The sequence below is a fragment of the Cyanidioschyzon merolae genome, chromosome 10 (assembly GCF_000091205.1).
Source record: "Cyanidioschyzon merolae strain 10D DNA, chromosome 10, complete genome".
NCBI classification, from domain to species: Eukaryota; Rhodophyta; class Bangiophyceae; order Cyanidiales; family Cyanidiaceae; genus Cyanidioschyzon; species Cyanidioschyzon merolae.
The window spans coordinates 38,781-64,544 of record NC_010136.1 but is presented as its reverse complement, the minus strand read 5'-3'; the positions used below and the strand labels follow the sequence as shown (position 1 = coordinate 64,544).

The window sequence follows — 25,764 nt, the reverse complement described above, 5'->3', positions numbered from 1 at the left end:
AAACGCTTGCTGTCAATGGTAGACAACGATTCGTTGATCGCCTTACGGACAGCAAAAAGCGACGATAGTAACCGCCACGCTCGTCGCTGTTTCTCAGCAGCTTGTTCGAGTGGCCCCGAAAACACTGGGACACAATTGCCAGAAAAGTCCTTGTTTGCGTACCGCCATCTTCGACTGGAATCGCAACTACACCAATGTTCCCGGAAAGTGACGATCGATGTTAGCAAGGGGACGACTGTGTGTCTTTTCAGTAAATGAGACATGCTTCGGACGAGATGGTATGAGCGTATATCGGTATTCGTGGAGCAGTGAGCTCGTTGTGTGTACGATCGAACTCGAGGACAAGGGTCATAGAATAGCACCAACCACTTTGTCGAGTCATAGAAGACTTTTCTCTGACGTCCGGCGGCAAGCTTTTATGAGACAACGTGGCGTTTCACCGTTATCCTTCGTTTTCGATCTTTTGGCGATTCTGTCTGGATAGAGCTGGTTTTCATTCCTTAGAACACAGGGTGGTTCAACCCCATTGAAGGTGTGTTTTCTATCGTGCAACGGAATGATCGATCCACTGGGCGAATCAATGCGGCTTCCAGCACACGGATACAAACCGGTGGCACGTTTTGTCTTTCCTGCGCAGGTCCGACTCCCTCGGGGACTGTTCTCACCTAACCGCATAAAGCTTTGCGTTAATTTGAAAACATAAGGGATCAGCTGGGATGCACACTTCAGAAGGTCGAGATGGGCAGCAGGCTGCAGAGCGCATCGGCGGTAGAAAAGCACGAAGAGGTGACTGAGCAGCAAATCGAAAGAAGGGCGCGAGTTCGAGGGCCTGTTGCATTAGTAAGTACAAACAACGGGGGCAACAAACGTACGGAGTTTGTGAAGCGAGACTTGAATGCCGCTATCCATAGAAGGAAATGTGCGGTGCTGCAGACGAGACCTCCAGACTCGACAAGAATGAACTTTATTGGACAATCTCTCAAAGTGGAATTATTTGAGAGAAAGTTGGACGCAGTAGTAGGTGGCCGGTTGTGAAGGACTGTGGGGCTTCTGCGCGTCAGTTGGAGACGTTCTGACTAGGGCGGGTCACTCGCCACTACTGTACACCGTTGACGTCGTTCGACTTTCGAACGACGTTGATGATGCTCTTCGTGCCTGCTGCACGGCCGTTTCTTGGGCGCACCACGTTCAGGTGGTCTCCTCCTCCTCGAGTTCACACTCTAAAGCTAGATTCGAAAATCTCGGTGCTTTTAGGATCCAGTGCTCCGCGAATGCAACACGGTGGGGTGAACCGCGCAGCGAACCGCGAGACTGAGCGCAAGTTTCTGGTGCACGCTGACCAAGTTCGTCGGCTGTTGTGCACTTCGCAGGGCACACATCTCGCGCAAGGCTACCTGTGCAGTGAACCCGACCGCACCGTACGCGTCCGTGTTGCTGGCATGAGCGGCTTCTTGACGATCAAGGGACGCACCCACGGTTGCACGCGGGCCGAGTACGAGTACCCGATCCCAGTCGAGGACGCTCGAGAGTTGTTGAACACACTCTGTGTACAGCCACTTATCGAAAAAGTGCGCTATCGAATACCGGCAAAGGAAGCTGGCCTTGTTTGGGAGATCGATGAGTTCTTGGGTGATAATGCTCCTCTTATCCTCGCGGAGATCGAGCTGCCAACCCCCGAGACGGCGTTTGAGCGGCCGACCTGGTTGGCGGACGAGGTCACACTCGACGAACGATACTACAATTCCGCGCTGCAGAAGCGACCCTATCGTGTATGGGGTACCGAAACGGACGACTCGCGATGAGGCTGAGCAGCAGGCCCTGTCGTGCGGAACCTCATCAACGCCGCGTTAGACAACGTTCTGTTGTGTCCATACTGCAGTGTATAGACCGCGTCAGAAATGAGCATGCCCCAAGTAGATCGGGTCTGCCGGAGAAGCATACCATTGCCGCTCATTAAATGAGTCCAGGGTCTCGCAGAGGTCAAGCGCTGAATCACCCGACGCAGTCGGGTGCCTCGTCTCCGAGCGGATCGTAGGCACCGTCTCGCCCTTCCGATGACATCAGTGGATGAAGGCTCCGCGTTGCCCCATTGTTGCGGATATGGGTGTCGAGTGCACGAGCATCGACGGTTAGGAAACAAATTCGCGATCGCTTTTCGGGGTCGTAGACTGAGACATCGAGCCTGGATGGCTCTGCGGGGATGTTGCGCACCGCCGGGGCCCTCCATGCAGTCCTTTGAACCTGCAATTTCTTTAGGCGCGTCTCCGCGTTTGGAATACATCGAGCGTCGACTGCATCACTTTTGATGCCCAGTTCTGCGCCTGTGCTAGACGCGGCGGCGGGCTTGTGTCGCTGCTCTCGGGTTCAAACTACACGAATGATCTCTGGGACTTGTCGCGTACACATGATCGTATTCAATGGGGATCATGTGTTTGACACCTAAATGTACCTGGTGCACTTCTCCTGCAGTTCTTTCAACAACAAGCGCCCTGCATATCCATCCATCCATTCATCCATCCCAAGAGAGGATGTGCAGCGAACGAGGATATCGCATCCGGATCAGAGGCCCCGACGCATTGTCGACTCCTTCGTGCGCCCAGGGAATGCCCTGGATATACACAGTGAATGCTCCAGGAGGATTGAATGCAACCGAGCACATCAGTAAAACATACCTAAAAACCAATGCAATTCTCTGTGGACGTTATCGTCCATGCTCCATACACGGTCTTATCTTCCATTTCGAGTCTGCCAGCTTGTCTTGTTTGGCAGTTGCACATCGCACTTTACGACGACACCGGAACGCGTTCCCACAGGTCGTGCTGCGTCGAGCGCAACGCCTCGGTTTCAAGCAGCTAATAACGACGTTGGTTAAGGTCCACGGAGACAGGACACTGCCGCTTTGGGCTTCTGTGGACCACGGTTCGTACCTTGCTGGACTGACGCTCTCCGCTGACCCTATGTACCGAAGTTGAAGTCCTTAAAGACTACCACCGTGCCGTGTTCCGGGGGCCGATCGTTTTCGTGGCTGCTACAGCAGTCTGTGGCGGCATTCCTGCAGAGCGCAGTGCTGCGATCCTCCGAAAAAGCATGCGGCTTCACGCTAGGATTGCACCGCAGAACCTCGAACCTGGTTCGCTATTCTGCCTCGTGCTGGTACTCGACACGACAGGGAACGAGCCGACTGGCACGGCTCGCCAAGTTCCCGTCCCAGAACACGAGCTAGAGTTTCTGGCTTGTGCTGTGGCTGGCGCCTGGCGAAGCGATGCTCGCTGGACCAAGCCAGAGGCTCATCGGCGCCCTGCAACTGCCGCTGTAGTAACAGGGCAAGCAAAAGCGAACGGCGAACACGAACCGTCAACCGCTCCAGGTCTAGTTGAGGCGGAGCGGACCAAACGCTTCGCTACCACTTTCTGGGACTGGGAAGGCGAAGAGCTGGCCCCGGACCTCTTGGACGGACCAGAGGATGCGGTACCAGCGGAAGCGATGCCTTGGCTCGCTGCCCTCTGGGACCTGCTTGAAGCGAACGCTTACCCGGTGCGCTCGGCGCAGGGCAGTCAGCACTCTGAGCTTCCAGCGCATCACGGACTGGTGTTTGCGAGTCGAGCCTGTTGTGTCGCCAGGAAGCTTCGTCTGGAGCGTGACAAACTGTTGGCGTTCCTGGTGCGTGGATGCCTGCCGTCGATGATACCACCCTCGTTCGACGGCACTTATGTACGGTACGAGTATGGCGTCGCTGTGGTTGCCCAGCGAACTGGCTCTGCGCCAGTAAAGCTCCACCTGCGGTTCCGCATTCATCCTCCGATTAGCTCTCGAATGGCAAAGGTACCGGTACTCTCCGCGCCGGATGCTATGTCTGCTGCTACTGCTGCTGCTGCTGCTGCTCCCGTGGCGGCGCTACGTGATCACGAACGCGATGCGTCGCGAGCCGACGGGATGCCTCCACTACAGGATCCAAACGAGGTCCTGCGCGTACGCTTGGATGCAGTGTCGCGCGCTGCAGTTACGAGACCGGATAGGATGATGGCAGAAGTGATCAGACCGGCCTCTGCAGCGGGGGCTCGTGCCGCGGGGAGCTCCACGGGCTCGGCATCGCCACCACCGTTACCGCAGATGTCGCCTACCTGGTCGGAGCGCCGTATCTCCTCGCCGTCGCTCCTGACATTGTCGGCATCTGTGCCACGCTCGCCTGCTATGCCCGAGTTCCTGCCGTCGGCGTCGGCGTCGGCGTCGGCGTCGCTGGAACAAGTCTCTACACGAGGCGAGCCGCCACAGGAGCACGCAGCGGGAAATGCCGATGCGCCGCTCCGCATGGAGCTGAAGGCTTTCCAGGTGGCTTTGGAGATCTCCAACAACCTTGAATTTATCCTGTCCGCGACCTCAAACAGTCGACTGACAGCCTACCCGGTAACGACGCCGAGCGAATGGGACGACTCGACAATACTGGACACGTTGCCGGGGAAAAGCGGAATCGCAAGTCGATCGCATGCGGCTGACGGCACGAACTCGGGTACATCACCGGTTGTGGATGGTACGACGCAAGCCAGTGGTCTACGGAGCGGGAGCGTCTCGCCTACGACAGCACCGCTGGACCAACTCGAATCTGTATGGATGCCTTTTATAGCACGCGTCGAGGCGACCGGGCTGGGTCGGATCGCCACGGTACACTTACAGCGCCGTGGATTCGTGCTCGGAGAGCTGGTGCCTGTGTCTATTGACTTGAGCGTGGCGACTTCAAGCTGTGTTTACATTCGAGGAACGCTGGACGCACTGGAAATCCTGCATCCTGAATGTGCAAATGATTTCTCGAAAAGCAGCCTCGAAAAATGCGCACGAGTGCCTCCTAAGAGGCGCAAGCGTGCGACCCTGTGCCATCGGCGGAGGTACGCAGAGCGCGCCGAGCCTTGTGCAGGCCTTTGTAGGTGGCACTGGACGCCACGGATTCCGTCTGAGGAAGATACTCCGGTTAGTTTTGCGACTCGCGTTGTGCAGGTGCGATGGACTCTGAGCATCCACTTCCTGGTACGAGTGTCAGATACCGGGCAAAGAGCCTCTGAGGACGACTCAAACCAGGGCCGCAACCCGCTGCGTTTGGTGACGCTACCGATCCCGTTGCAGGTCGGGGGGTATCTTCCCGCGAACACGGCATTGCCCTCTGCTGGTAGCTTGAGCGTGAATACTGTTTCATTGGCTTCCGAGGTTGCTCTGTAAGCTCTTAACGTGTTTCTCGATGCGCTTTGCGATAGCTCGCTGGTAGTTTCAGCGTGACTTGCATTGTGTTGGCTACTGCGATCACACCGTAATCGTCTGCGGCGAGTATGGATGCGCTTCACGCCGACCGGGATGCAGCTTGGGTCCAAGGAGCAGTGCCTTTGGTCCTGGAGCTGGATACGCAGGCGTCCAAGCAGCGCCTACGGTCACGAAAAGATCGGCATGCTTTGCCTTGCATCGTAAACGTTTACGGAACTTGTTGTGAATGCATCGGTGCTGTGTTTTTACGTGAAGCTTGGGTTTTCCGGAGTGATGGCACATGAGTACGTTTGAAAGCGCTCTGGTTTGCACCACGCTCCATGTCTGCGCTGCGGACTCTAGCGTGCGCAGCTGGGCTCTCGGGGAAGTGAAAAAGGCGCAGACCCGGCGCATATGGATGCAGGAGTTACTCACATGAACCATTTAAAGTCGTTATACGCTGCACGCTTTACATGATCTGTACGCAAAAACTCGGCTGTGTTTTCTGTATCATTGGCTGCAGAGCCTCAGGCCAACGTGCGTAAAGGCGACAGATACCGTTCTATCTCTGTCTGGGAACAGCCACGACGCATCCAGGGTCGACAAGACCACCTGGGATTACCGCCGCCCCGAAACGTCTGTGGCACAATGCCCTGTGTGCGACAGCAACTCTCGCGTAACGCCGGTGTGGTCGAACGCAGATGCATCTGGAAAGAGTCTGCAGTCACTTGCCTGGTTGCGGATGATAACTATATATCCGGTGCAATCTGGATTGTCTCATGGATCTCACACAGAGACTAGTGCTTGAGAAAGTTCGTCCAGCCGGACGAAGCACTTGGCGCGCCATCCACCAGCATTGATGTCGTTTTGCGAGTACCGACACTTCCAGACCCATGAAACAGACTGCATACGTTTACAGATTCGCTCACAGGAGCGCACGGAAGGCAACGAACGTCAAGGAATGACGCTCCCAAGAATTCCGAAAGAATCGGTCTCTCCCGGTTGGCGACGAGGGCCAGCTAGAGTCATCCATTTTCTTTCTTTTGGACAGGAGCAATGAGCCAACTAGAGCGTTTCTGGATACGCGAATGTAGCCAAATGTCAGAGCCTCCGCTTGGCCCTCGCGGCGAACGATGCGATATGTCGCCATCTCTGACAGCACAGCGGTGCCTGCGGAACCGGAGGCATCGGCTGCTGAAACCGTGCACGCCACCCCGTACCCAGTCATACATTCCTGCAGCACGAAGTTCGCTCCCCGAGACGTTTGACAGACACTGGACGGCTTGGTGATGGCCCGGCGGGCGTCTGCTCGATGCAGCATGACTGGAGCCAGGAACGCGCGCCACGAACCCTGCGTCCCGCGAGCCCTCGTACGTCCATATTATTTAATGCCGGACCAACAACGAGTATCAGTAGTTGCTGTGACGTTCAATATGGATGCCAGTTGCCAGTAAAAGTCTAGTTAGCACTTGTAATCTAGTGAGGATGCTGCTTTGAAGGCGTCAGGGGCTCGTCTGCTTCTGGTGCAGCAGCTGCTGCTGCTGCCGATACCAACGAATCGAAAGCGCCGCTGCGCAGATGATCCGCGGCGCACGCACGCACGCACGCATGCTGCCCCATTTCCCGCGCTGCCGAAGAGCGATCGCGCGCACGCCCCCCGTACGGATGCACAAAAGGCGCAGCGACACCTCGGATGCATGACACCGCGTTCCCGCGAAAGCACGCATCTGCGTGTGCTTGGGTGCTGGTGCGTGCACTGCTGAACGCGTTGGTACGTACCCCTCACGGAGCGCTTTTGGCACTGTACAGATGCGACGTCGTGCTACCGAGGCAGCACCCGAGGATGCGTTGCTACCCAGAGAAGCAGCCGAGGCGCTCTCGTGCACGACCTCCGAAATTGTGCGAGGTCTGAGGGTTCTCGTCCAGGTACAGGCTGCGAACTCGCGCGACGCCGGCGCGACCGCCACTGGTGCTGGCAGCAACGAGAGTTTGCCGGCTTTGGGGACTGCACCACCTGGCAGCTGGGACGCTTCGGGCGTTCCGGTGGAACACGCGAGCCCGTGTCTGTTAATAACCCAGGCCGGGAGCCAGGACGTGGATCTGGGAGCGCTCTCGAGCCTGGTCCAAGACCTGCTCGCGTTCCTCGGTGAATGGGATGAGTTTCTAAATCCCTCCTACGGTGGTGAGGTCGATACCGATGGAGCGCCGCCCGTTCCAACGCTGGACTGGTACGTCGACGCTGACGGGGTGGTGGCGGAGGCCGGTCTGGCGCCGCTGGCTGCGCGCCGCGGCCTTCTTCGTACTGGTGTGCTGGGCGTCGCCCTTGAGAGCTTTGCGTATCTACCGCCACCGACGCGAAGCTTCCCAGACATGGACATGACAAGTTCAGCCGCAGCTGCGTGTCATGCGCGTCTGGAAGCTCTGATGCATCTGCTCAGGAGCTTCATGAAACTTATTGTTGCAGTCATCCTGCCTCCGCCAGCATCGCTTATACGCCAGATCGCGAACGTACTCCAGCAAACACCGCAACAGCGACCGAGCCGAGCCTCGGAGACGGATTTCGCCGACGCGTCCATACCGAATTCGTCGCCTCTTGTGGTAGCAGCGCTTGCTTTTCGTGAAGCGCTCGATGAGATCCACGCAGCAGTGCTGCAGCTTGGAGCGCTTCTGGTGCGCCACCGCACGCATCAACGAAGTGCCGGCGAAGATGCTCCCTTCTCTGCGCTGGACTGGATCGCGGATATGTTCGTTAGTGCCGTTCGTGCGTTGCCGGCCACGTGGTCCGATGTGGAGCTCTGCCTGCTCCTCTTCTCGGCATTTATCCGCGAACCAGCATGCCTTGATCGGCCGACGCCTTGGTCGAAAAAGCACATTCCCGCGGCTTTCGATCGGGAAGCTCGACTGGCAACGCATCGGGAAGCGCAGTCGATCGCCCAGGAACTGCTTCTGCAGCTGATGTGTCCCGAGGAGCTCGATCTTTTCCGCCTTATTCATGCGGTTGTCATGCAGGCGCCGCACCTGGAAAGTGCAACGGCCACGACTACGTGCAGCATGACGGATTCTGTGATGAATGCTGCAGTCGAGATTTACCATGCGGCATGGGTGCGTTTCTTTCCAGTAGAACATTTTGCTGAGCATGTTTTCACGGAGTGCGGTACGCCAGTTGATCATGCGCGTAAGGCCTTCCTTGATGGCTGGCAACCACTGCAGGCGAGGCTCGATCGTGAACGTGACCAGAGGGCGAACAGACACGGCTTAATGCGCACCGCTCGCTGGGCGGCACAGCGTCCTAGTACCTGGATTGTCGTTCCAAAATGCTCCCCTTCAGACGGTATTCGCGGCACTGGCACGAGTCGGAAGCGCGTCGCGCTCGACCCCGATGACCTCTGGTCTGAACTGCAGCAAGACGCACCCTGTTTCCAGCAGGCGCTGAGGCGATGCGGTCGAGCAGGCGACTGGCACGGCGAGCGAGCGCGCCGCAGCGACCTGGGGACGCTGCAGCCCGAGAACGCCTCCGTCTTTTACAACCCTTCGAAGCGAGTAGGAACGTTACCGCCAAGCTGGACCCGCCTCGCCGCCCTGTCGGCAACGGAAACCGAACCCGGACTCGGCCCGCTGGTGAGGCACGCGGGCACCACCGTCGACAGCAGCCCGCAGGCGGCTGCCGCGTGGGCGCTGTGGGTCCGCCAAGCCGGACTCGCGCTCTACGAGTTAGGGCAGTATGGGCTGCGTCAGCTCGTGCGAGCTGTGCGCAACCCAAGTGCAGCGCCCTGGTCAGAGTTACCAGCTTTTCTTGAACTCGCGTCTGCGATCATGCAGTTTCACTTTTGGGAACAGGCCGCGCAGGTCGCTGAGCCAACCTGGTGCGCCCGAAGCCGCGCAGTCTTGCTGCTGCTGGAGGCGCACGGATATGGCCGTGTGCCGGACGACCTCAGTGCATGGCCGTCTTTGTGCCTGTCCGAGATGGTCCACGACAGCGATATCGCTGACAAGTTGCATCACGAATTAACCCAGCGTTTCTATCGGGATCAGAGGCCGACTTTGCCAGAAGCGAGCACCGGTGAGCGGTTTACTCAGCATGCACCGCCCAACAGCAAATGGAAACAGGCATTGATGGACGCTTTGCTGGGCGATGTGCCACTTCAAGCTGCTCTCCAGATTCTCTGTGCCTGCATTCGCGTGCACTCGGGGGGATGTCGGCGACGCTCGGCGGCAGCAGAGGAGCACCAGGATGCCTGGGAGCAGGACAGCTTCGGTACCGAGTCCGAGCCTCCTGTTCTGGCGGTAGCCTACCTGGTGCCGCCCGAGACCATCATGCGATTCGTGTTCCTTCAATGGCGGGCGCTACTCGCTGAAGTGGACGGCCTACGCCGTCTCGCTGCTTTCTGCTGTGCCAATCGCACCGCAGTATGCACCGTGGCGCGCGCGATCCCGCGCTTGGATGGGCGTCGGTGCTCGCGCCTGTACCTGGATCGAGCGTTCAGTCTGTTGTGGCTTTTCGCATTCGTCGGTAAGTGTGTGCTGCCTCGGCCGCATCACGATTTGGACGCATGTACACCTGCAGAGAATCACGAGTTCGCGCGGTGCATCTACGGATTGCCACGACTAGGGCACTGCCTTTTGCTACCGCTCTACGAGGTGCTGGTGCAGACTTGGCCGGCGCCGTTGTATCAAACCAGCGGCTGGCTGCGCGCGCTGGACCTCTTGGCTCAGTGCTGGACCGCTGCAGCTGCTTTTGGCGACGCTGAGCCCGCTACTGCAGCAGTTTCATCGCATATGTTCAGTTGGCATGCGCTGCTCGTCTGTAGCGCAGCATTCGAGAGGCGCGCCGACCACCAGCGATCCCAGAGCGGTTTGCGCCTGTCCGCGTGCCGGGATGCAGCGTCGGCGCTCGACGATATGGTGCAGCTGAGCAGGACGCTTGCCTCTGCTTGGCGCAAACGGCTGGCTGAGCGCCCGTTGCTCCTTATCGAGGCGCTGATTGGTCGTTGTAAGGGTCGCCCAGCCGCGGTCTCGGAGGCGAGGGAATCATTAGCAATGCATCGAGCGCCGCCCCGAAGCAGTGCGTCTCCAGACCGACACTTGACCGTACCGTCGACTGCTGGACAGTCGCTTGGCCAACCACCGACCGGTACCGTAGCGGACGAGCGAACGCAGCCAACCTCATGGTTTGCGTCCTCGCCGTCATCATCTTCATCGTCGTCGTCGCCTCTGATGTTGACGACACCCCCCGCCCCGAAAGACGCTCGTGGCGTGGATGCCCTTGCAGCGCCGACCGCACGTGCGCCCGCCAATGGGCTCGCCGCTCGCATGCGCGATCGTCGAGGTATGCGCCCCAGCCGCCCAGTGCTGCTATCAGATGCGACCGAGAGCACTGTCGACGCCTGTACGACGCAGATCAGGAGCAGCGAATTCGCGCCCTGTGCCGATTCAGCTTGAATGACATCATGTCTGAAGCTGGCCGGCGTTCAGTGCGCTTTCTCTGGAACATCTGTGTACGTGCCGCTTCACCGCACAGTGACGTAGCGCGTCCGATTCACCCAGCGCATCAACTGCGTGTTGCGTCGCGCGTCACGCGCTGCATCGATTGACGCTCACTGCTGCTCGGCTACAAACGAGCGAACACCCGCATCGTGCGATCAAGTCAGAGTTTATCCGATCGTTCCTATCGATTGGGTCAACAACGGGCGTGCCACGCGAGGTGGCGTCGCGCACCTCTACCGCCGTAGCGCGCTACCTGGTGCTACTTCTCAAGCGGCACCCGCGACGCGGACGCCGTCTGCGTTCGCTGCTGCTGCAGCAGCTGCTGCTGCCGTCGCCGACGTCGACGTTCCGTTGCTTGCCGACGGCGAGCAATGGAAGAACTCATCGTGCAAGGCGCGCACTGCAGTGATAGCTTCGTCGTTGTGGACTACCAAGCTAATATTGAATTTGGAAGCTCCCTGGGATATCATTTGTACCTCGATGTTCTGCTCGTGGAGCACTTTCATCGCTCTGGCCAGAATTTCGCTACTCCGCCGAACGTTGCTGATGATGCTAATGATGGCGCGTCCGGAGCTGAAGCTCACCTGTGCGATCTGTTGCAGTTCCTTAATGATGCGCTGCTGCCGCGTCATATCGCAGGCGTTTGCGTCCAGTGTCAGCGATAGGCTCACTTCCGATGTAGCGATAACGTCCACGCTTAACTGGTGGGTCGCGAAGCACGCGAACACCCGCGCCAGAAAACCGTATGCACCGACCATACGCGTGGATACAATATCCACCAACTGGACTCCGCGTTTCACGCTGAGCGCTGTGACAGGGCGATCCATGGTCGCGGACTCCCGTCGAAGAATCACAGTGCCCGGTGCTTCCGGATTGTACGAGTTCTTCACGCGCACCGGTATATTGAAGCGCAACGCCGGTTGCATCGCCACCGGATGCAGAACCTTGGCGCCAAAGTAAGCGAGCTCGGCGGCTTCTTCGAAAGACATTTCAGCCACGGGTATCGCATTCGGCACTAGACGCGGATCCGTTGTCATGATACCGTCGACGTCCTTCCAGACTTGGACTTCGGTGGCGCCCAGCGCTGCACCCAGCGTGGTGGCAGTCAAGTCGGAGCCTCCGCGCCCCAGAGTGGTAACGTGACCCTCATTGTCCTTCGCAATAAAACCGGTGATCACCGCTAGGGTCTGGTTGCTTACAACCCGCTCGAAAAAGCTTCGGATAAGGTCGTAGGTCTCTTCGAGGATCTCCGCATTCTGAAAATTCGAGTCCGTTCGAAAGCCGACGTCAAACGCATCGAAGGCGCGTGCAGGTAGTCCTTCATTGTACAGCAGATGCGCTGCGAAAATGCGAACCGAAAGCCGCTCGCCAAACGAGACCAGGTAGTCTCGGGTTCGCGGCGAGAGCTCCCGAATGAACTTGACACCCATGAGCAGCTGGTCCAGTTGCATGAGCAGGGGGTCCACGAGCGCCTCCCGGTCCAGGCCGAGAGCATCACAGACCGCGTAGGCGCGGTTTCGGACCACTGTCGAGTCAACGATACCTTCGTAAAGTGCGGCGTCTCCGGCGGCAATGAGGTCGTTTGTGGTCGAGCCCATCGCCGACAGCACCACCACTGGGTACTGGCGGGACAGCTCAATCTGACGCCGCACAAGTCGCGCTACCTCACGCATACGTTCCGCGTCGGCGACAGAAGAGCCACCAAACTTGCACACGACACGGTCATAGACCTTGCCGGGAGCGCCTGTCGGAGTCGCTTCCTGCTGAAACTGGGTTCCGGAAACGGCCTGGGCGTTGCCCGAGTCGCTTCGCTCAGCCACTATGTCTAGTGGGGCAGTGCGCTTCGTACGACGGCGCGATAGCGCAACAACTCGTTGGCGATGGAGTTCCTGTCGATGAAAGCTTGGCACCAGACAACTTGCATCGTGCTGTGGGCCTGCTGTTTGCCGGGGAAAGCGACGCCTTGCGAGCCAGACGCAAGGCGCTCGCCGCAGCTCGTGCGCGCACGAAGCACGCGTCAACCCATTTCGGTTACTGGTCAAACCGGGCGCCAGGATAAAACACGGCTGTGCGGCTGGTTGTAAAGCGGAGTGCATATGACCTTGTCGTCGAGAGGAAAAGAAACACGACCTCCTAGTGCGCTGTGCTGGCACGCTGCGACGAACGTTCCTGCTGGAGCAACCGCCTGCGGTATGCAATGCATCCATCGCCGGCGCTTCGAGCGCGTGTCCGCCGCGCTACGAACGCATGACAACCGTCGTTTTTGGGTTTCTGGTTTTGATCGCCGTAGCGACCGTTTTATCTATGTATTTCTCTTTCTGATGACAGTCGACATAGCGACCATTTTGTCTCTTTTACCTCTTTTTGATGGCGATGGCGCCTGCGGTGCAAGCATCGCCATGCGTGCGCGAAAGGCGCGCTCCTGTTGGACGCGTTCCGGCGCCTGCCTGGCACCACCGAGCGACGTTCCCGGCTGCGATTCTCGACGGGACCCAGAAATCAGCACCCTGCGGCGTCCATTCAGGCTATGGTTTGCTCCCGGATAAAGCATAGTATCCATGGTGTGACCAGCGGTTCACAGGCGTGCATTGCGCGTGCTCCATGCGTCTCTGTGCATCGTATGCGGTGAAGTCCCGCTGCGCAGCAGTTGCGTCAGGCGGCAGTGCGAAGCCGTTCCCGGGGGCGTTCTCGGCGCGTACCGCCACGATGCTCCAGTTGTGCGGATCCAGAGTGTCATGCCGGAATCCTCTGGATACGTGCGTGCTGGCGGCTATCAAGCAGGCGACAGCATTCTTTGGTAGCAGACGTCATATCGTTCCAGGGCCCGCAGACCGTGCTCCGGTCTAGAATAGAGGCCGGATCTAATTACCACGTTCTGTGAGCAGCCCGTTACCCGCTCCATGTACGTCGCTCGACGCTAGCGCCGCTTCACCCCAGTATTTCCTAAAAGCAGTCTGGCGTCCGAAGACAAGCCCGGGTCGTGCAATTTCGAATTCGGAGATATCGAGTTTCATCCTGGCTGTTTCTCTAAACGCTCCCATTGATGACACAGTCCGGAATCGCTGGTTAGGTTCAACGAACCTTCAAAGAGCAAAACGGAGATACGCTCTGCCTGCATAGCCGTCAATAGACGGCGGCCTCAGCGGGACGCGTGCCCTTCGCTGCACATCGTTCACAGCACGCTGCAGGCAGTGCATCTCATCCTTGACGAAGGGTTTGCTTGGGGCTTGTGCAAAGAGGGCGGCTTCCAGAGACGAACGAGGTCTCGAGGCTGGTTGCCGACGACAACCACGCATCCACTAGCCTCTAACTAGACGAATTGCTCTTGGAATTTTCGAAGAATTGGTCACTTGCTACACCTACGGACGGCGTGAGCGGTTTGCGAGAGCCCAGAGACGCCGCCAGTGCTCTCGCCTTGCTGAACCGTTTTCTTTTTTGAAGAATCGAGCGCATGGCATCTGCCGGACTTACCCTGGTGGACTGGAAGCGAACTTGTGAAGATGCCTTGCACCGTTTGCGAGCAGATGTGCTCGCTTCGTTGTGGAAAGTGCGCCCAGCGTTCGCGCGGGTGACGGCAGCTGGCCCCAGCGTACGCCGCCCCGCCGTACGCAGGCTCCTGGCGCTCGGTGACGTTCACGGTGACTTGGCTTCGTTGCGAAAGTGTTTATCGCTGGCGAATGTGATCAATGAAAATGGTGAGTGGATCGGTGGGGATGCCGTCGTGGTGCAAGTCGGCGACGTCTTCGATCGTGGCGACGCTGAGCGGGCAGTCTTGCACTTTCTCGACACCCTCGACAGGCAAGCGCGTGAGCGTGGCGGCGCCGTCTATCGACTGCTCGGAAATCACGAGGTCATGAATGTAGACCTGGACTTTCGATACGTGACGCCTGGTGGTTTTGCCGAGTTCCGTCGGCGGGACTGGGAGCTCGCCGGTCGCGCCCTCGAGAAGGCCTACCGAGAGTTGCCGCCGGTGCTGCGTCAGCGCGTCAAGGCGCTACCCCGAGAGCAGCGTGCCCGCGCGATGGCGCTTGCTCCGGGGTGCCCAACCGCCCGACTTTTGGCGGAACGCGGACAGCTCGTGCTGATCATTGGCGACACGTTGTTTGTGCACGGTGGCCTGCGTCCGGATCACGTGGCGTATGGCCTCGAGCGGCTCAACGCCGAGACTCGTGCCTGGATGGAGCGACGTGCGGCAGCGGCATGGTCGACACGGCTGCCGATGAATCCCTGGAAGGCCACGATACCGCGCATCACCGAAAGTGTCCCCAGAGTCGGGGTTGCGCGCTTTGGCTCCACAGCAGCAGCAGCAGCAGCAGCAGCAGACGTCTCATCTAAGCCAGAGTTCCTGAAGGGCTCGCGCTCCCCGGTATGGATGCGAACATACTCGGCGCCGCATTTGCGTTCTGACTCGGACGCTTGTCGCGAGCTCGAGGAGACGTTGCGCCGCGCTGGTGTACGACGCATGGTTGTAGGCCATACACCGCAAGTCGTCATCAATGGAGCGTGTCGGGGTCGCGTGTGGCGTGTCGACACGGGCATGAGTGCCGCGTATGGTGGCGCTTGCGAGGTGCTTGAAATCAGCGAAACGCACGGTATTCGGATATTTACAGACCACGGCGTGGTGCGCGGCGAGCGTCGGCTTCTTCCTTGACTGGTATCGCGAGCGTAGCGTTCCACCAACAGCTGCGTTGTATTCGAGGCAACCGGATGCGTATGCGAACGTCTAGCGCTTCGGGACTCTATGCGATATGAGGCAGGGTGCACGATACGGCAAGTTGGCGACCGCAGCGTGTCGAAAGCGTCGCTTCTACGCTCGACAGGAAGACTGAACCGGTGGATGTGGGTTTTGTTGAAGCGTCTTCAAAGGGCACGAGGCCTCGTGCTTGATCATTGAACGAGAACGCGCTGCATGGGGAGCCTCTTGGATGCACCGATGGAGCACCATCAAGCATTGTCCTTCGCCTCGCCTAGCCTAGCCACGATACGATGCGATACGATACTAATGTACGTCGCAGGCCGGCACTGCACAGTTGGCCGATGCAAACAAGGCGGCACTGAGGAGCGTCGCACACGCGTCGCCCGTACGCGACTCCAGTTGGGATGCGCGTGTGTGCGACGCTCCTCAGTGCCGTCGATACTACTTGAAACATTTCCAGACTTTTAGGTTTGAAAACGAACGGATTTACGGATACCGCCTTGGACTCGGTTTGATGGCGAATCCCACGTATCCAGGGCGTTGGCGTCAACAGCTGGCGCAGCATGCACTGGAAACCAGGTATGCCTGGTCGCATATTTCCAACAAGAATCGCATTGGGCGGATCAGGGACTAGTTATCGGGGTGCTAGCCAGCGCAGCACGACAGCTTCTGGACATCACGCGTGAATGACTGGGCAACCAGCTTGACTGCCTCGCTCGCGGTGAGGTATGGTATCAACAGCTCCGCCAGATCCGGGACAGTTAGACCACCGCGCATGGCAACCGCGACGGTGGCAATCATGTCGCTGGCTTCCGATGCCACCGCCTGAGCCCCCAGGATACGCTTGCTCGTTATATCCGCGACGACTTTCAAAAATCCGTACTTTTCGCCGTGCACGATGCTCCGTGGCACATTCGTGACCGGGAGCGTGCGCACCTGCGTCTGGAGACCAAGCGCATGTGCCTCCGCCTCTGTGAGACCCACAGCCGCCACCTGTGGATCCGTAAAGATCACCCAAGGCACCAGCGACAAATCCAGTTTGGCGTCACCGCCGGTCATCTGGATTGCGGCACGGGTACCAGCTGCAGCCGCCACATACACCAGCTGCGGCATGTTCGTACAGTCACCTGCTGCGTATATGTTTGGTACATTCGTCTGCATCCTATCGTTGACTGGGACAGTGCCCGAGGCCGCATCCCAGTGCACACCAGCTGCATCGAGCTGCAGTGCGGCAGTGTTCGGACGTCTCCCACACGCAACCAGCAAAGCGTCTACCTCCACGCTCGTTTCCTGCGAGTCCAGCGTCATCGTGAACAGGCCGTCCCGATACCGGACCCGCTCGACCCGAGTATGGCAGCGGATCTCAATGCGTCCGTCACTTACCAGAGCCGCACCCAGTGTATCGCCAACGAGCGGGTCAGTTCGCGTGCATAGTCCATGGCGAGCGAGGATCCAGACGCGACTACCCAGACGTGCGTAAGCCTGGGCCAGTTCGAGCGCTACAGCAGACGACCCGATGACCGCGAGTCTCCGCGGTATCTGGTCGCTCGCCAGTGCTTCCGTTGACGTCCAGAAAGGGACCTCTGCGAGTCCGTCAATCGGCGGTATGCAGGGTGCAGCACCCACAGCAATCAGACAACGATCAAAGCGCAGCAGGGTGTCGACACGACTGCCGTCATCTGCAGTGGTTCGTACCCAGACGCTCTGAGGATCGTGAAAACGCGCCTCTCCGTGCCAAGTTGTGATTCGGGGGTTCTCACCGAGCACCCGCTCATACTTTTGATAGCGAAGCTGTTCTACGAGCGCTTGTCGAGCGGTACGCAGTTTAGGGGCGTCGAGCATACCGGGACAGGGACAACCGTTCACTGCGTTGGACACGGTTTGGTGCTTGTGCAGTTCGCACCAGTGCTCCAGTTGACCGCATCGGACGAGGTGTTTTGACGGGATGCAGCCCACGTTCACACACGTGCCGCCTATGGTACCTCGCTCTACCACGTGCACTTGAGCACCCCGCTCTGCAGCGGTTATCGCTGCTGCCATGGCTGCTCCCCCGCTGCCCAGAATGACGATCTGCGTTGTGTCGATTGCTGTTGCGGAGCAGCATGTCGAAGCCATTTTTCGTGGATCGCGCGCCTCTTGCGGTTTGCACGGAGCGGAGCGGCGGGTCCAGTGAGCAGTTTCGAGGTCAGAAGACAACCACAGCAGAACGACTCGCGTACCGTTGTTGCAACCAGTACTCGTACGCTTGTGGGAGAGAAGGATCTGCCGAACAACGTCTTGCCAAACGTATTGAGAATGGTGTTGCTTGCGCGGTACTAAAACCTGGAACCTTACTCGCTTCTCGACTCGTGTCAGATTACAATGGAACAGTGCACTGTTGGATCCTTTCCGGTCTTGCGATTTCTTACGGCGTTTTTCTAGATATGCAGCCTCGAACGAACAAGTACAGCTGGATGGGTTTGGGGCTTCATGCGTAGCTTCAGGTTTCTTGATCGTTTTTGTTTCGGAATACCGCATGCGACGCGCTGCCGCTGAAGTTATGGACGTTACCGGAATCAAGATGCATCGCGACGCGCTCGACTCGAGGTTCGTAAATGAAGCGTTATCACTTTCCAGTTCATACGTTCAAGGTTACGCACGTTACCGCTTTGCATTAGTGTAGCATGCGCAAATCAGGCTTTCTTCAGCGATTGCATCTTCCAGTTTCTGGGCTGCTCATGGCCACAGCAACTCGCAAAGTTAGACTGACGACGAAAGATGCTCGATGTTGTCCATGGACGACTTGTGAACGAGCTCGTTTCTGAACATCAATGAGTATGGCACGCCAAATCATCGATTGTATTTGAAAAACAAGTGCTCTTCGCTCGGCGCCTATCAACGGAATCCAAGTCTACTTCAGTATCATTCTTGATAGGGGATATGCTTCCAGGACTCTTGGCTATTCTTCTGGCACAGACAAGGGTCCCGGAATTGCACTGGAGTCATTGCAGAGATCGATTCCAGTCAATCGTGGGTCACTGCTTTGGGTAAAGCTAGCGTATACGGATCGAGATTTCTCCGCTATATATTCAGAGCGGATTCTCCTTACAGAACGTTTTTGACTGTGCACATCATCGCGTTACACCACTCGTCCATGAAAAGGCAAAGCGTGAGCTTGGCCAAGCGGCAGACAACGTACGCGCTGCGGGAGTCACCCAGAAGAAGCCCGTGATTCTAGCGCACGGTGCTTGGCGTCGAAACGGAAAGGGATATTGAAAAAATCGTCTTCACTCGCCAAGAGGCATGTACCTAGGGATGCAGCAAGCGTCCCACTCGACAGGGCAGCATGCAGAGGAGTCGAAGGTGTTGTAGATATGTGCGAACAACTGATGATCTTCAAGTTTCACCGCTGCGACGGGCGTATCAAGGCTGTACATAAACGTAGACTGAAAATGGCGAGCGAAATGAGGATTGCAACATCCTCCAATCCACCAGAAGCGTGGACTACAGCCGGAAGATGCGAAATCCGGAGGTTCACGGTGACATCAAGCTCGTTCGACCGGTAAAACAATGGAGCTGCATGGATAGGAGAGATAGGCGACTCGAAAGCCGGAGATATGAAAGGCAAAAGGAGGTAGCTGCAGCACCAGCTCGCAAAAGCTGCTTTTGATGACAATGGAAAGAGACCCAACAAATTAGAATTTCCCAATGACCCAAAGGACTCGTTCCATTATCGTCTGATATGGATGCCGAAACAGTATTCGGGGTACATGCGGATGCAATTGCATGAATCGCTGCATTCCAGATACATCAAGTGAAAAGGTGTTTCGATGCCGGGAACACTGCACACGCAGCGCACTTTATCGCTCTGGGAGCGTCCATGAGCGCGTGCACACCAAGTCGCCGGCGCTTTCTTTCGTCGAAGAGAAACTAGGCAAGCTCTAGACCGCTCGATACTGATGCTGCTGGAGTGAGCGTCTCTGGAGACGCGTTTGCCCAAGCCCGCCTTGTCAAGCTGTAGCGTACACGAGTCCGGGATCTTGAGTGCGTGCAGCGGCAGCTGCGGCTCCAGTTCGTCCCCGCCTCCATCTTTACAGGAAGGAAACATAGTTACGACTCATAAGTTTTCTCCGGTTCACCGAAAAAAAAACTTAAAGCTGGCAAGTTCTCCCCGACAGCAACAGCGACCGGCAGTCGACTTGAGCTGTTTCCGCGAAACGCTCCTGCTGCGTGTGCTGCGTCCGGCACTTGCAGTGGACACGCGACGCATCCAGCTTACTGGAAGAGTTGTTAGGTCTTCCGGTCTCCGAACGTTCATCCGCAGGTTTCTGTACCGTTCGGCAGCGCTCACCTGGGTACAGTGCTTTTGGCGCCCGGCGAACAGTGGTCGTCCAGGCGTTGAACTGGCGCTAGCGGGCAGTGGTGCTGTTTTTGCGCCCTGAGAGCGCACGGCAGACCGCTGCTTCTACACTGGACTGTATAACACCCACGTTCACTGACCCTGGTTTCGACCTGCCCTGGACGTGAGCAGGGACGCTGTCAGCTAAAAGGTAACGTCCACGAAACGTTGGGACTCGAGTCCGCAGCAGCTACAGTGCTCTGCACAACTTCGCAGCGTTGTTGCCACTGCAGGTACTCGGGGTTTGTTCGAGGCCAGCGACCTGGACACGCTGTCGAGCGCAACAGCAGCGCTACGGTGTGCGTATCGCTCCTGGTTTCATAGTCGTGGTAACCTTTGCACCTTACAAACGGTTTTGTTTGTTGGACGCCCCTAGCCGAAGGCCAAGCGAACTGGTGTGAGGGCTGGTAACATCGCTATGCCAACGAACGCTGGCGCTGGCGGAGGCCAGGGTCTGACGACTTCGGGGAGCGCTGGATGGAGCCCGCCGCTTCTTGGGCGCTTCCAGTCGTTCGCACAACAGCTACACGGGCCGTCTGCGCTAGCAAGCGGCGCGTTAGCGACCACACCGCCGGCTTCAGCTGGCCCTGCTAATGACTCCAACGCTGGGTTTGGGAGCGGCCCGCTCAACGCCTCAGCAGCAGCAGCAACAACAACAACAACAGCAACAACGAGCGCTGGTCTGACGGTGTCGCCTGCACTCCTGACCAGTGGCTCGCCTCTGTTTCCGCCACTGGGCCAAACACCGCCCGCGTCAAGTGAGTCACACATGGGCCAACAGACTGCAGTTTTCGACCTGACGGATTTCCCGGCTCTTGGTGTGGGAATGATGCTGAATCATGGGCAGGGTGCAACGTCGCAGGCTTCTCTTGGAGAGTCAGCGAACAACTCGGGAGCTGGCAATGCAATGATGGGGTACGGTCGGGTTCTGGGGAGCCCGTATTCGATGTCGCAGCGGGTGGAGCTTACTGCGCGAGACTTTCCGGCGCTGGGATCAAAACTCCAGAACCCGGCCACGCTCGGTGTCCATTCTCGACTGAACCCATCCTTGGGAACCATAGGTGGCAACGTGACGGCTGGCGCAGTGCCCAACTCCTTCGTTGCTGGTACTGGAGCAGGTGCCGGGAACGGAGCCTCGGGTACCGGTGCTCTGGCGGCGATGTCGATACCGCCGGCGTCGTCGACATCGACGGTCGGCTTCCTTGGAGCACCATCCGCCACGGGATCATCGACAGCGCCCACTTCGCTGCCGCCGTACGCAGCAGGGCCAGCACCAGCAACGCCATCAGCGCCACCGCCGTTACCCTCAGCACCGCTGGCAACGCCTCCATCCTTGCCGACGCTGGCATCGCTTGCAACAACAACAACAACAACAACGTCGTCGGCGTCGTCGTCTTCGGGCCCGGCAGGATCACGCTCCGATGCCCCAGAGTGGAGTACGCGACTCAATGCCGAGCCGAATCCGAGTGCACGACTAGGAATGGGCCAGTTTTCCACTGAAGCTGGTGCTCGGTCGGGCGTCTTCTCTGCAGCTGGGACCGCTGCGGCCAGCGCGACGTCCATGGCGCTGAATCTCTTGAACTTGGCCCACGGCTCGGGGACTGCGTCGGGTCAGGCGGCAGGTGCGGAGAACGGCACCTGGGGCTCACCGTACGGCATGCTGGGACTCTTGGCGACGATTCGCTCGCAGAATGCGGACCTGTCGCTATTGGCGCACGGGGTAGACCTGACGGCCCTGGGTCTGAATCTGAACAGCGCGGAGCCGTTGTATCCTTCGTTTTCGTCTCCGTTTGGTCCCGATTTATCACGAAATGGTGCACCATTGGAGGATACCCGAACAGATGAGACTGTGGGCAACTCGCTCGATGCATTTGCGGCTCTGCCGTCTTGTTACAGCGCATGCACAGTGAGCTTGAAACCTGCGCATTTCAAACGCTTTTCAACGGAGACGTTAATCCTTATCTTTTACGGATATCCGCGTGATTTGGTACAAGTATATGCTGCACTGGAGTTGTTCAATCGAGGTTGGCGGTATCACAAGGAGCTCAAGACGTGGTTTGCACGATCGGGACCAGGCGTCGAGAGCCTTGCTCCAGATCCGTCTGATGCCAAGTCCATTTCATCGAGCGGTAACCAGCTGGTGTACTTTGATCTCCATAACTGGTCGCTGAAGCCGTTTGCGAACGCTGGTACGCTTCCGAATTTGATGCGTGGATTTCTCACTGAAGCGGAGTTGCGTGAAATGATGGCGGCGTGCAAGTGAGGATTCACGAAACGCGTCCTGTGCTGCTTTTTTGAGTTGTGTGTTGTTGATTCAGGAGCCGGACTCGCAGGATAGCGAGTAAGCTGTTGGGATTCCTGCACAACTGAGATCGTTACGCAGCGCGTTGCACGGGTGTGCACGGGCGTACGCCAAACGCCGGGATGAAGCGATGTTTGTGAGCGCGTGCGCACCGCTTTTGCTGGTCATCTCTTTATGAAGTGCGCTGTTTCCGCAGCAAATGTTGAACTGATTGCTAGCTGACGACGCTATACACTCACTGGGTTGTATTCTTGTGAGTCCATGGTCGTTGCTACTGTCATGAGCAGGACACGCTGAGCCGGCACCAGCGATGATTCTGTGATCTGTCCAGGAGGCGCGGTTGCGCTCCGGACTGAAGCGCAATCCATAAAACCGCCATGGCTTTCTGATGTAGGCGCGTTCGCGGCTGCAGCGTCATGCGACAGCACAGGAATCGGACGCTCTATCCGGCCTGCAGCAGAGGCGACAGCGGTCGTTGCTGTATATGAGTTCGCACTGCGACTTGCACGGAGCGTCCCGATACCCAACAGTGCGTTGTTCCTTTGCCACTGGCGGCTGTTGCGTACTCATTGCGGGTGTACAGAGGTCACTTGCAATGGTTGCTGCTGCTGCTGCTTGGTACGGCCGTATCGTTCACAATATCAGGCATCCAAAAGTTGCGTTTGCGTTCATGCGATGTCATGCTTGTACATCATTGTCCCAAGGGCAAATCTCATCAGATCGTGGCGTCTGCGTTATCAATTTATCCCATATTGTCGCAAGGGCAAATCTCATCGGATCGTCTTGTTCGTGCGCATGATCGCGCGCTTCATCTCGCTGTATCGTGGCGTTCGCTGGCGCATGAAGTGCTCCATGCCTTCATGGACAGGTGTCTCATCGACCGCGCAGCGACGCACACGTGATGGAGCGTTGGTACGGAGCCGGCATCATCCAAGCATCCGAGTTTCTGTTCGAAAAGCGTACTTGCCTTCGTGTTTTCGCCCAGTTCGCGGACGGGTGCTCGTGGTTGCCTTTGCTGCCGAACACGTGCACTGCCGTGAAGTCCAGCTTGGTAGCACGTTCCCCTCGATTGCGCTGGCATCTATGCAACCTTTGAGTTTGGTAAATGCCGGCCGGAGGCGCTTCGCCTTGAAAAGCGTGCGCCTCCGAGCTGCGCTCTTGTCGCAGGCGATCCCCGAGTGGAGCGGAGATTGCCTGACCTTCGCGGAGCTTGAGGAACCTCTTGATGACACGTGCACATTTATCCTGTTATTGAGCACCTGCTAGCGTACCGTAAGGCACCATAGCGCACTTTGGCGCCTAAGGCTCGTCTCCGTGCAAGCCGTGCGAAAGCATGTGCACCGGATGGTACACACCCCTGGAATGTTTACGTTTGTTGCGCGTACGTTTTCGTCCGGCTCAAGATAGGGTACAAGCTGCCGCTATGGTATACAGCGTGCTGCTGCGTAGACGGTCGAAACCACGACAGTCTCCACATTTGCCATATGTCGCCGCTGGCGTTCATGTATAAAACAAGATGCGATCGCGTTTCCAGCTCAGGGACTGGTACGCTCGTCCCGTCGAGTGTCCCAGCTAGTCTGTTTTTCTGGAGCATGACACGCTCAGCGACCTGCTCGGAGATGACTCTGCGTCTTTCATGCAAGATAAACGACGGTTCCACATGTTGGTTGTATGAGTTCAAGACGGAGCACCCGTCCGCAAAACGTACATTCCATCCAGCGTCCCGATGCTCTGTGCGGCACGCGAGGCGGTTCTAGCGCCCGGCTCCATCATGGCGCTCAGTGGTAGCCCTCGTTTCTAGAACGGGCTGAGCGTCTGTACGCTGCGAACCGCTCGCATCCGTGCGTGTTCCGGGCATGGCGGAGCGCGAAGGCAAGAACACCACGGAATGGTAGTCGGCGCTACCGTCGGTGAGTTCCAGGGCACTCGAGCCTTGCCGCATTCCCTGTATAACCGTACGCAGATCCGTTACGTAAACTCGATCGAGAGGAAGTTTCGACGGCAGCGCGGTTCCTTGATTATTGCTCACTTGACGCAACCGATCCCATGCGAACTGCACATCATCCAGGGTGAAGAAAACTGGTGTGAGCAACAAAGGTTCGGTTGACAGGTTCGCGGTCTCAGATACTTGGGTCGCTTCTGAACCCGCCCCAGCATCCTTCTCGACGACTCGCTGCAGTGCAAAGCCGCGGATGGTAAACAGAGGGACGCCTCGTATGCGCGCATTCACCCCTAGGGCCCCGTTTGCTTTGAGCACCCGCTCCGCAAAACGCACGCTCTGCTCACTTGGTACAAGGTGAAACTCATCGGACGGGTCTGGCACTTTGCCACGGCCACCTTCGCGTGGCGTCACGAAGCTAAGCGCCTCATCGAGGGGAACAACGACAATACGAGCATCCCGAATGAGATTCTGCTTGTCTTGTGCGCTTCGTTCCGAGAGCTGTTCTAGGAAACGCGAGGCATCGTCATAGCTCAGGTAAAAGCTGCCGATGCGGTGCGCCGTGGCAGGCCCTGCTCTCCGCTTTTGAACTCGCTGTTGCGAGTCGATATCCAGCAAGCCTAGAGCACCACTCAAGGTTTCGGGTTCGTCCAGCTCGGCCTGGGCCGCTGCACCAGCCGGGGTGTTCGACGCCGACCCAACTTCTGTGAGAATCGGTCGACCTTCGCGGTCCGTAACACAGAAAACAGGAATGACGCGCAGTTTTTCAGCAATTTCCTCTTCACTCAGTGCACTAGACGTCCTTAACGCCACCTGAGAACCCGGTGCAACGTGCGTCGCAAGCGTATCCACGAGTGGCTTCACAAGTGGGGCACCAAACACCACGAGCGCCGCGAACGATAGAATGAGCTGCCACGGAGGTGACGGTCGTTCATTCTTCGCCCGGAGCGTAATTAAAGCGTGGCGACTTACTGAGGTACCGCAGCGCTGGAACAGCCGCGGATGCCGTTGCAGTGGTACCGGCGACCTGGCACGGTGCTTGCACGCAGTCCGTGGCTCCAGCCACGGCGGCAGCGCCGCAAACACGAACCCGCTTCCACAGTAAAACCTGGGAGCACGTCGCAGCAATGTATCAGAATTTATGCGCTGATCTGTTCCTAGCATACGGCACAGTTTGATGGCTGTGAACCAGTGGCTTTTTTCGTTGTAAAGTTGCACGGCACACAAACAGAACAGAAAACGTCCCTGCGAGTACGATCGTGCTTGTTTCTTGAGCGCTGGTATCGCGCAAGTTGGTAGTTGCGGGAGTGTACTCTGCTTGTTTTGCAAAATAAGTACGTATTTTTTTTCAGGGATGCTCAGCCTTTAAAAATCTGGTGCTTCAATGTAACGTACTAATTGACATTCTGCAAGATATTCGTTACATGACGATAGGACGCTGTGTACATGTGGCGCAAGTCACTCGTTGCGACACGTGAGGACAATTTGTTCCCTATATGGATAGGTTTATTTTTCAAGAGACTCCATCCTGAAACACCCTCTGCTTCAATGTAGCAGACAATTCAACATGATTCAAGACATTCATTGCATTACGATGGGACACTGTACGTGTTGCACAGGTCGATATGCACGGGAAACAGAAAGCGCCCATATGCACCCTTGCATGGAACGCGCGACACCAGAGCCGCGGCTCCCGTCGCTGAAACGCTCTGCGTTCGCGGTGGTGTTGACGAAACGCA

General features: G+C 57.7%; 8 protein-coding genes across 8 annotated transcripts; 5 read left to right on the top strand and 3 right to left on the bottom strand.

Annotated features, from left to right (window-relative positions):
- Positions 1–1,139: 1,139 nt before the first annotated feature.
- CYME_CMJ020C (hypothetical protein, conserved) lies at positions 1,140–1,802 on the top strand (the record flags this gene model as incomplete). The annotated part of the gene is made up of 1 exon (XM_005534720.1): positions 1,140–1,802. The coding sequence occupies one exon, from the start codon at positions 1,140–1,142 to the stop codon at positions 1,800–1,802; it is 663 nt and encodes a 220-aa protein (XP_005534777.1).
- A 1,285-nt stretch (positions 1,803–3,087) lies between these two features.
- CYME_CMJ019C (hypothetical protein) lies at positions 3,088–5,208 on the top strand (the record flags this gene model as incomplete). Its single annotated transcript, XM_005534719.1, has 1 exon — positions 3,088–5,208. One exon carries the CDS (start codon positions 3,088–3,090, stop codon positions 5,206–5,208), a length of 2,121 nt encoding a protein of 706 aa, XP_005534776.1.
- Positions 5,209–7,035: 1,827 nt separating this feature from the next.
- CYME_CMJ018C (hypothetical protein) lies at positions 7,036–10,665 on the top strand (the record flags this gene model as incomplete). Its single annotated transcript, XM_005534718.1, has 1 exon — positions 7,036–10,665. The coding sequence occupies one exon, from the start codon at positions 7,036–7,038 to the stop codon at positions 10,663–10,665; it is 3,630 nt and encodes a 1,209-aa protein (XP_005534775.1).
- A 311-nt stretch (positions 10,666–10,976) lies between these two features.
- On the bottom strand, positions 10,977–12,806 carry CYME_CMJ016C (aspartate kinase; the record flags this gene model as incomplete). Its single annotated transcript, XM_005534717.1, has 1 exon — positions 10,977–12,806. The coding sequence occupies one exon, from the start codon at positions 12,804–12,806 to the stop codon at positions 10,977–10,979; it is 1,830 nt and encodes a 609-aa protein (XP_005534774.1).
- Positions 12,807–14,161: 1,355 nt separating this feature from the next.
- Positions 14,162–15,361, top strand: CYME_CMJ015C (hypothetical protein, conserved; the record flags this gene model as incomplete). Its single annotated transcript, XM_005534716.1, has 1 exon — positions 14,162–15,361. The coding sequence occupies one exon, from the start codon at positions 14,162–14,164 to the stop codon at positions 15,359–15,361; it is 1,200 nt and encodes a 399-aa protein (XP_005534773.1).
- A 690-nt stretch (positions 15,362–16,051) lies between these two features.
- CYME_CMJ014C (mercuric reductase) lies at positions 16,052–17,521 on the bottom strand (the record flags this gene model as incomplete). The annotated part of the gene is made up of 1 exon (XM_005534715.1): positions 16,052–17,521. One exon carries the CDS (start codon positions 17,519–17,521, stop codon positions 16,052–16,054), a length of 1,470 nt encoding a protein of 489 aa, XP_005534772.1.
- A 2,681-nt stretch (positions 17,522–20,202) lies between these two features.
- Positions 20,203–22,047, top strand: CYME_CMJ013C (similar to CCR4-NOT transcription complex, subunit 2; NOT2; the record flags this gene model as incomplete). The annotated part of the gene is made up of 1 exon (XM_005534714.1): positions 20,203–22,047. One exon carries the CDS (start codon positions 20,203–20,205, stop codon positions 22,045–22,047), a length of 1,845 nt encoding a protein of 614 aa, XP_005534771.1.
- Positions 22,048–23,839: 1,792 nt separating this feature from the next.
- Positions 23,840–25,189, bottom strand: CYME_CMJ012C (hypothetical protein; the record flags this gene model as incomplete). Its single annotated transcript, XM_005534713.1, has 1 exon — positions 23,840–25,189. One exon carries the CDS (start codon positions 25,187–25,189, stop codon positions 23,840–23,842), a length of 1,350 nt encoding a protein of 449 aa, XP_005534770.1.
- Positions 25,190–25,764: the final 575 nt, after the last annotated feature.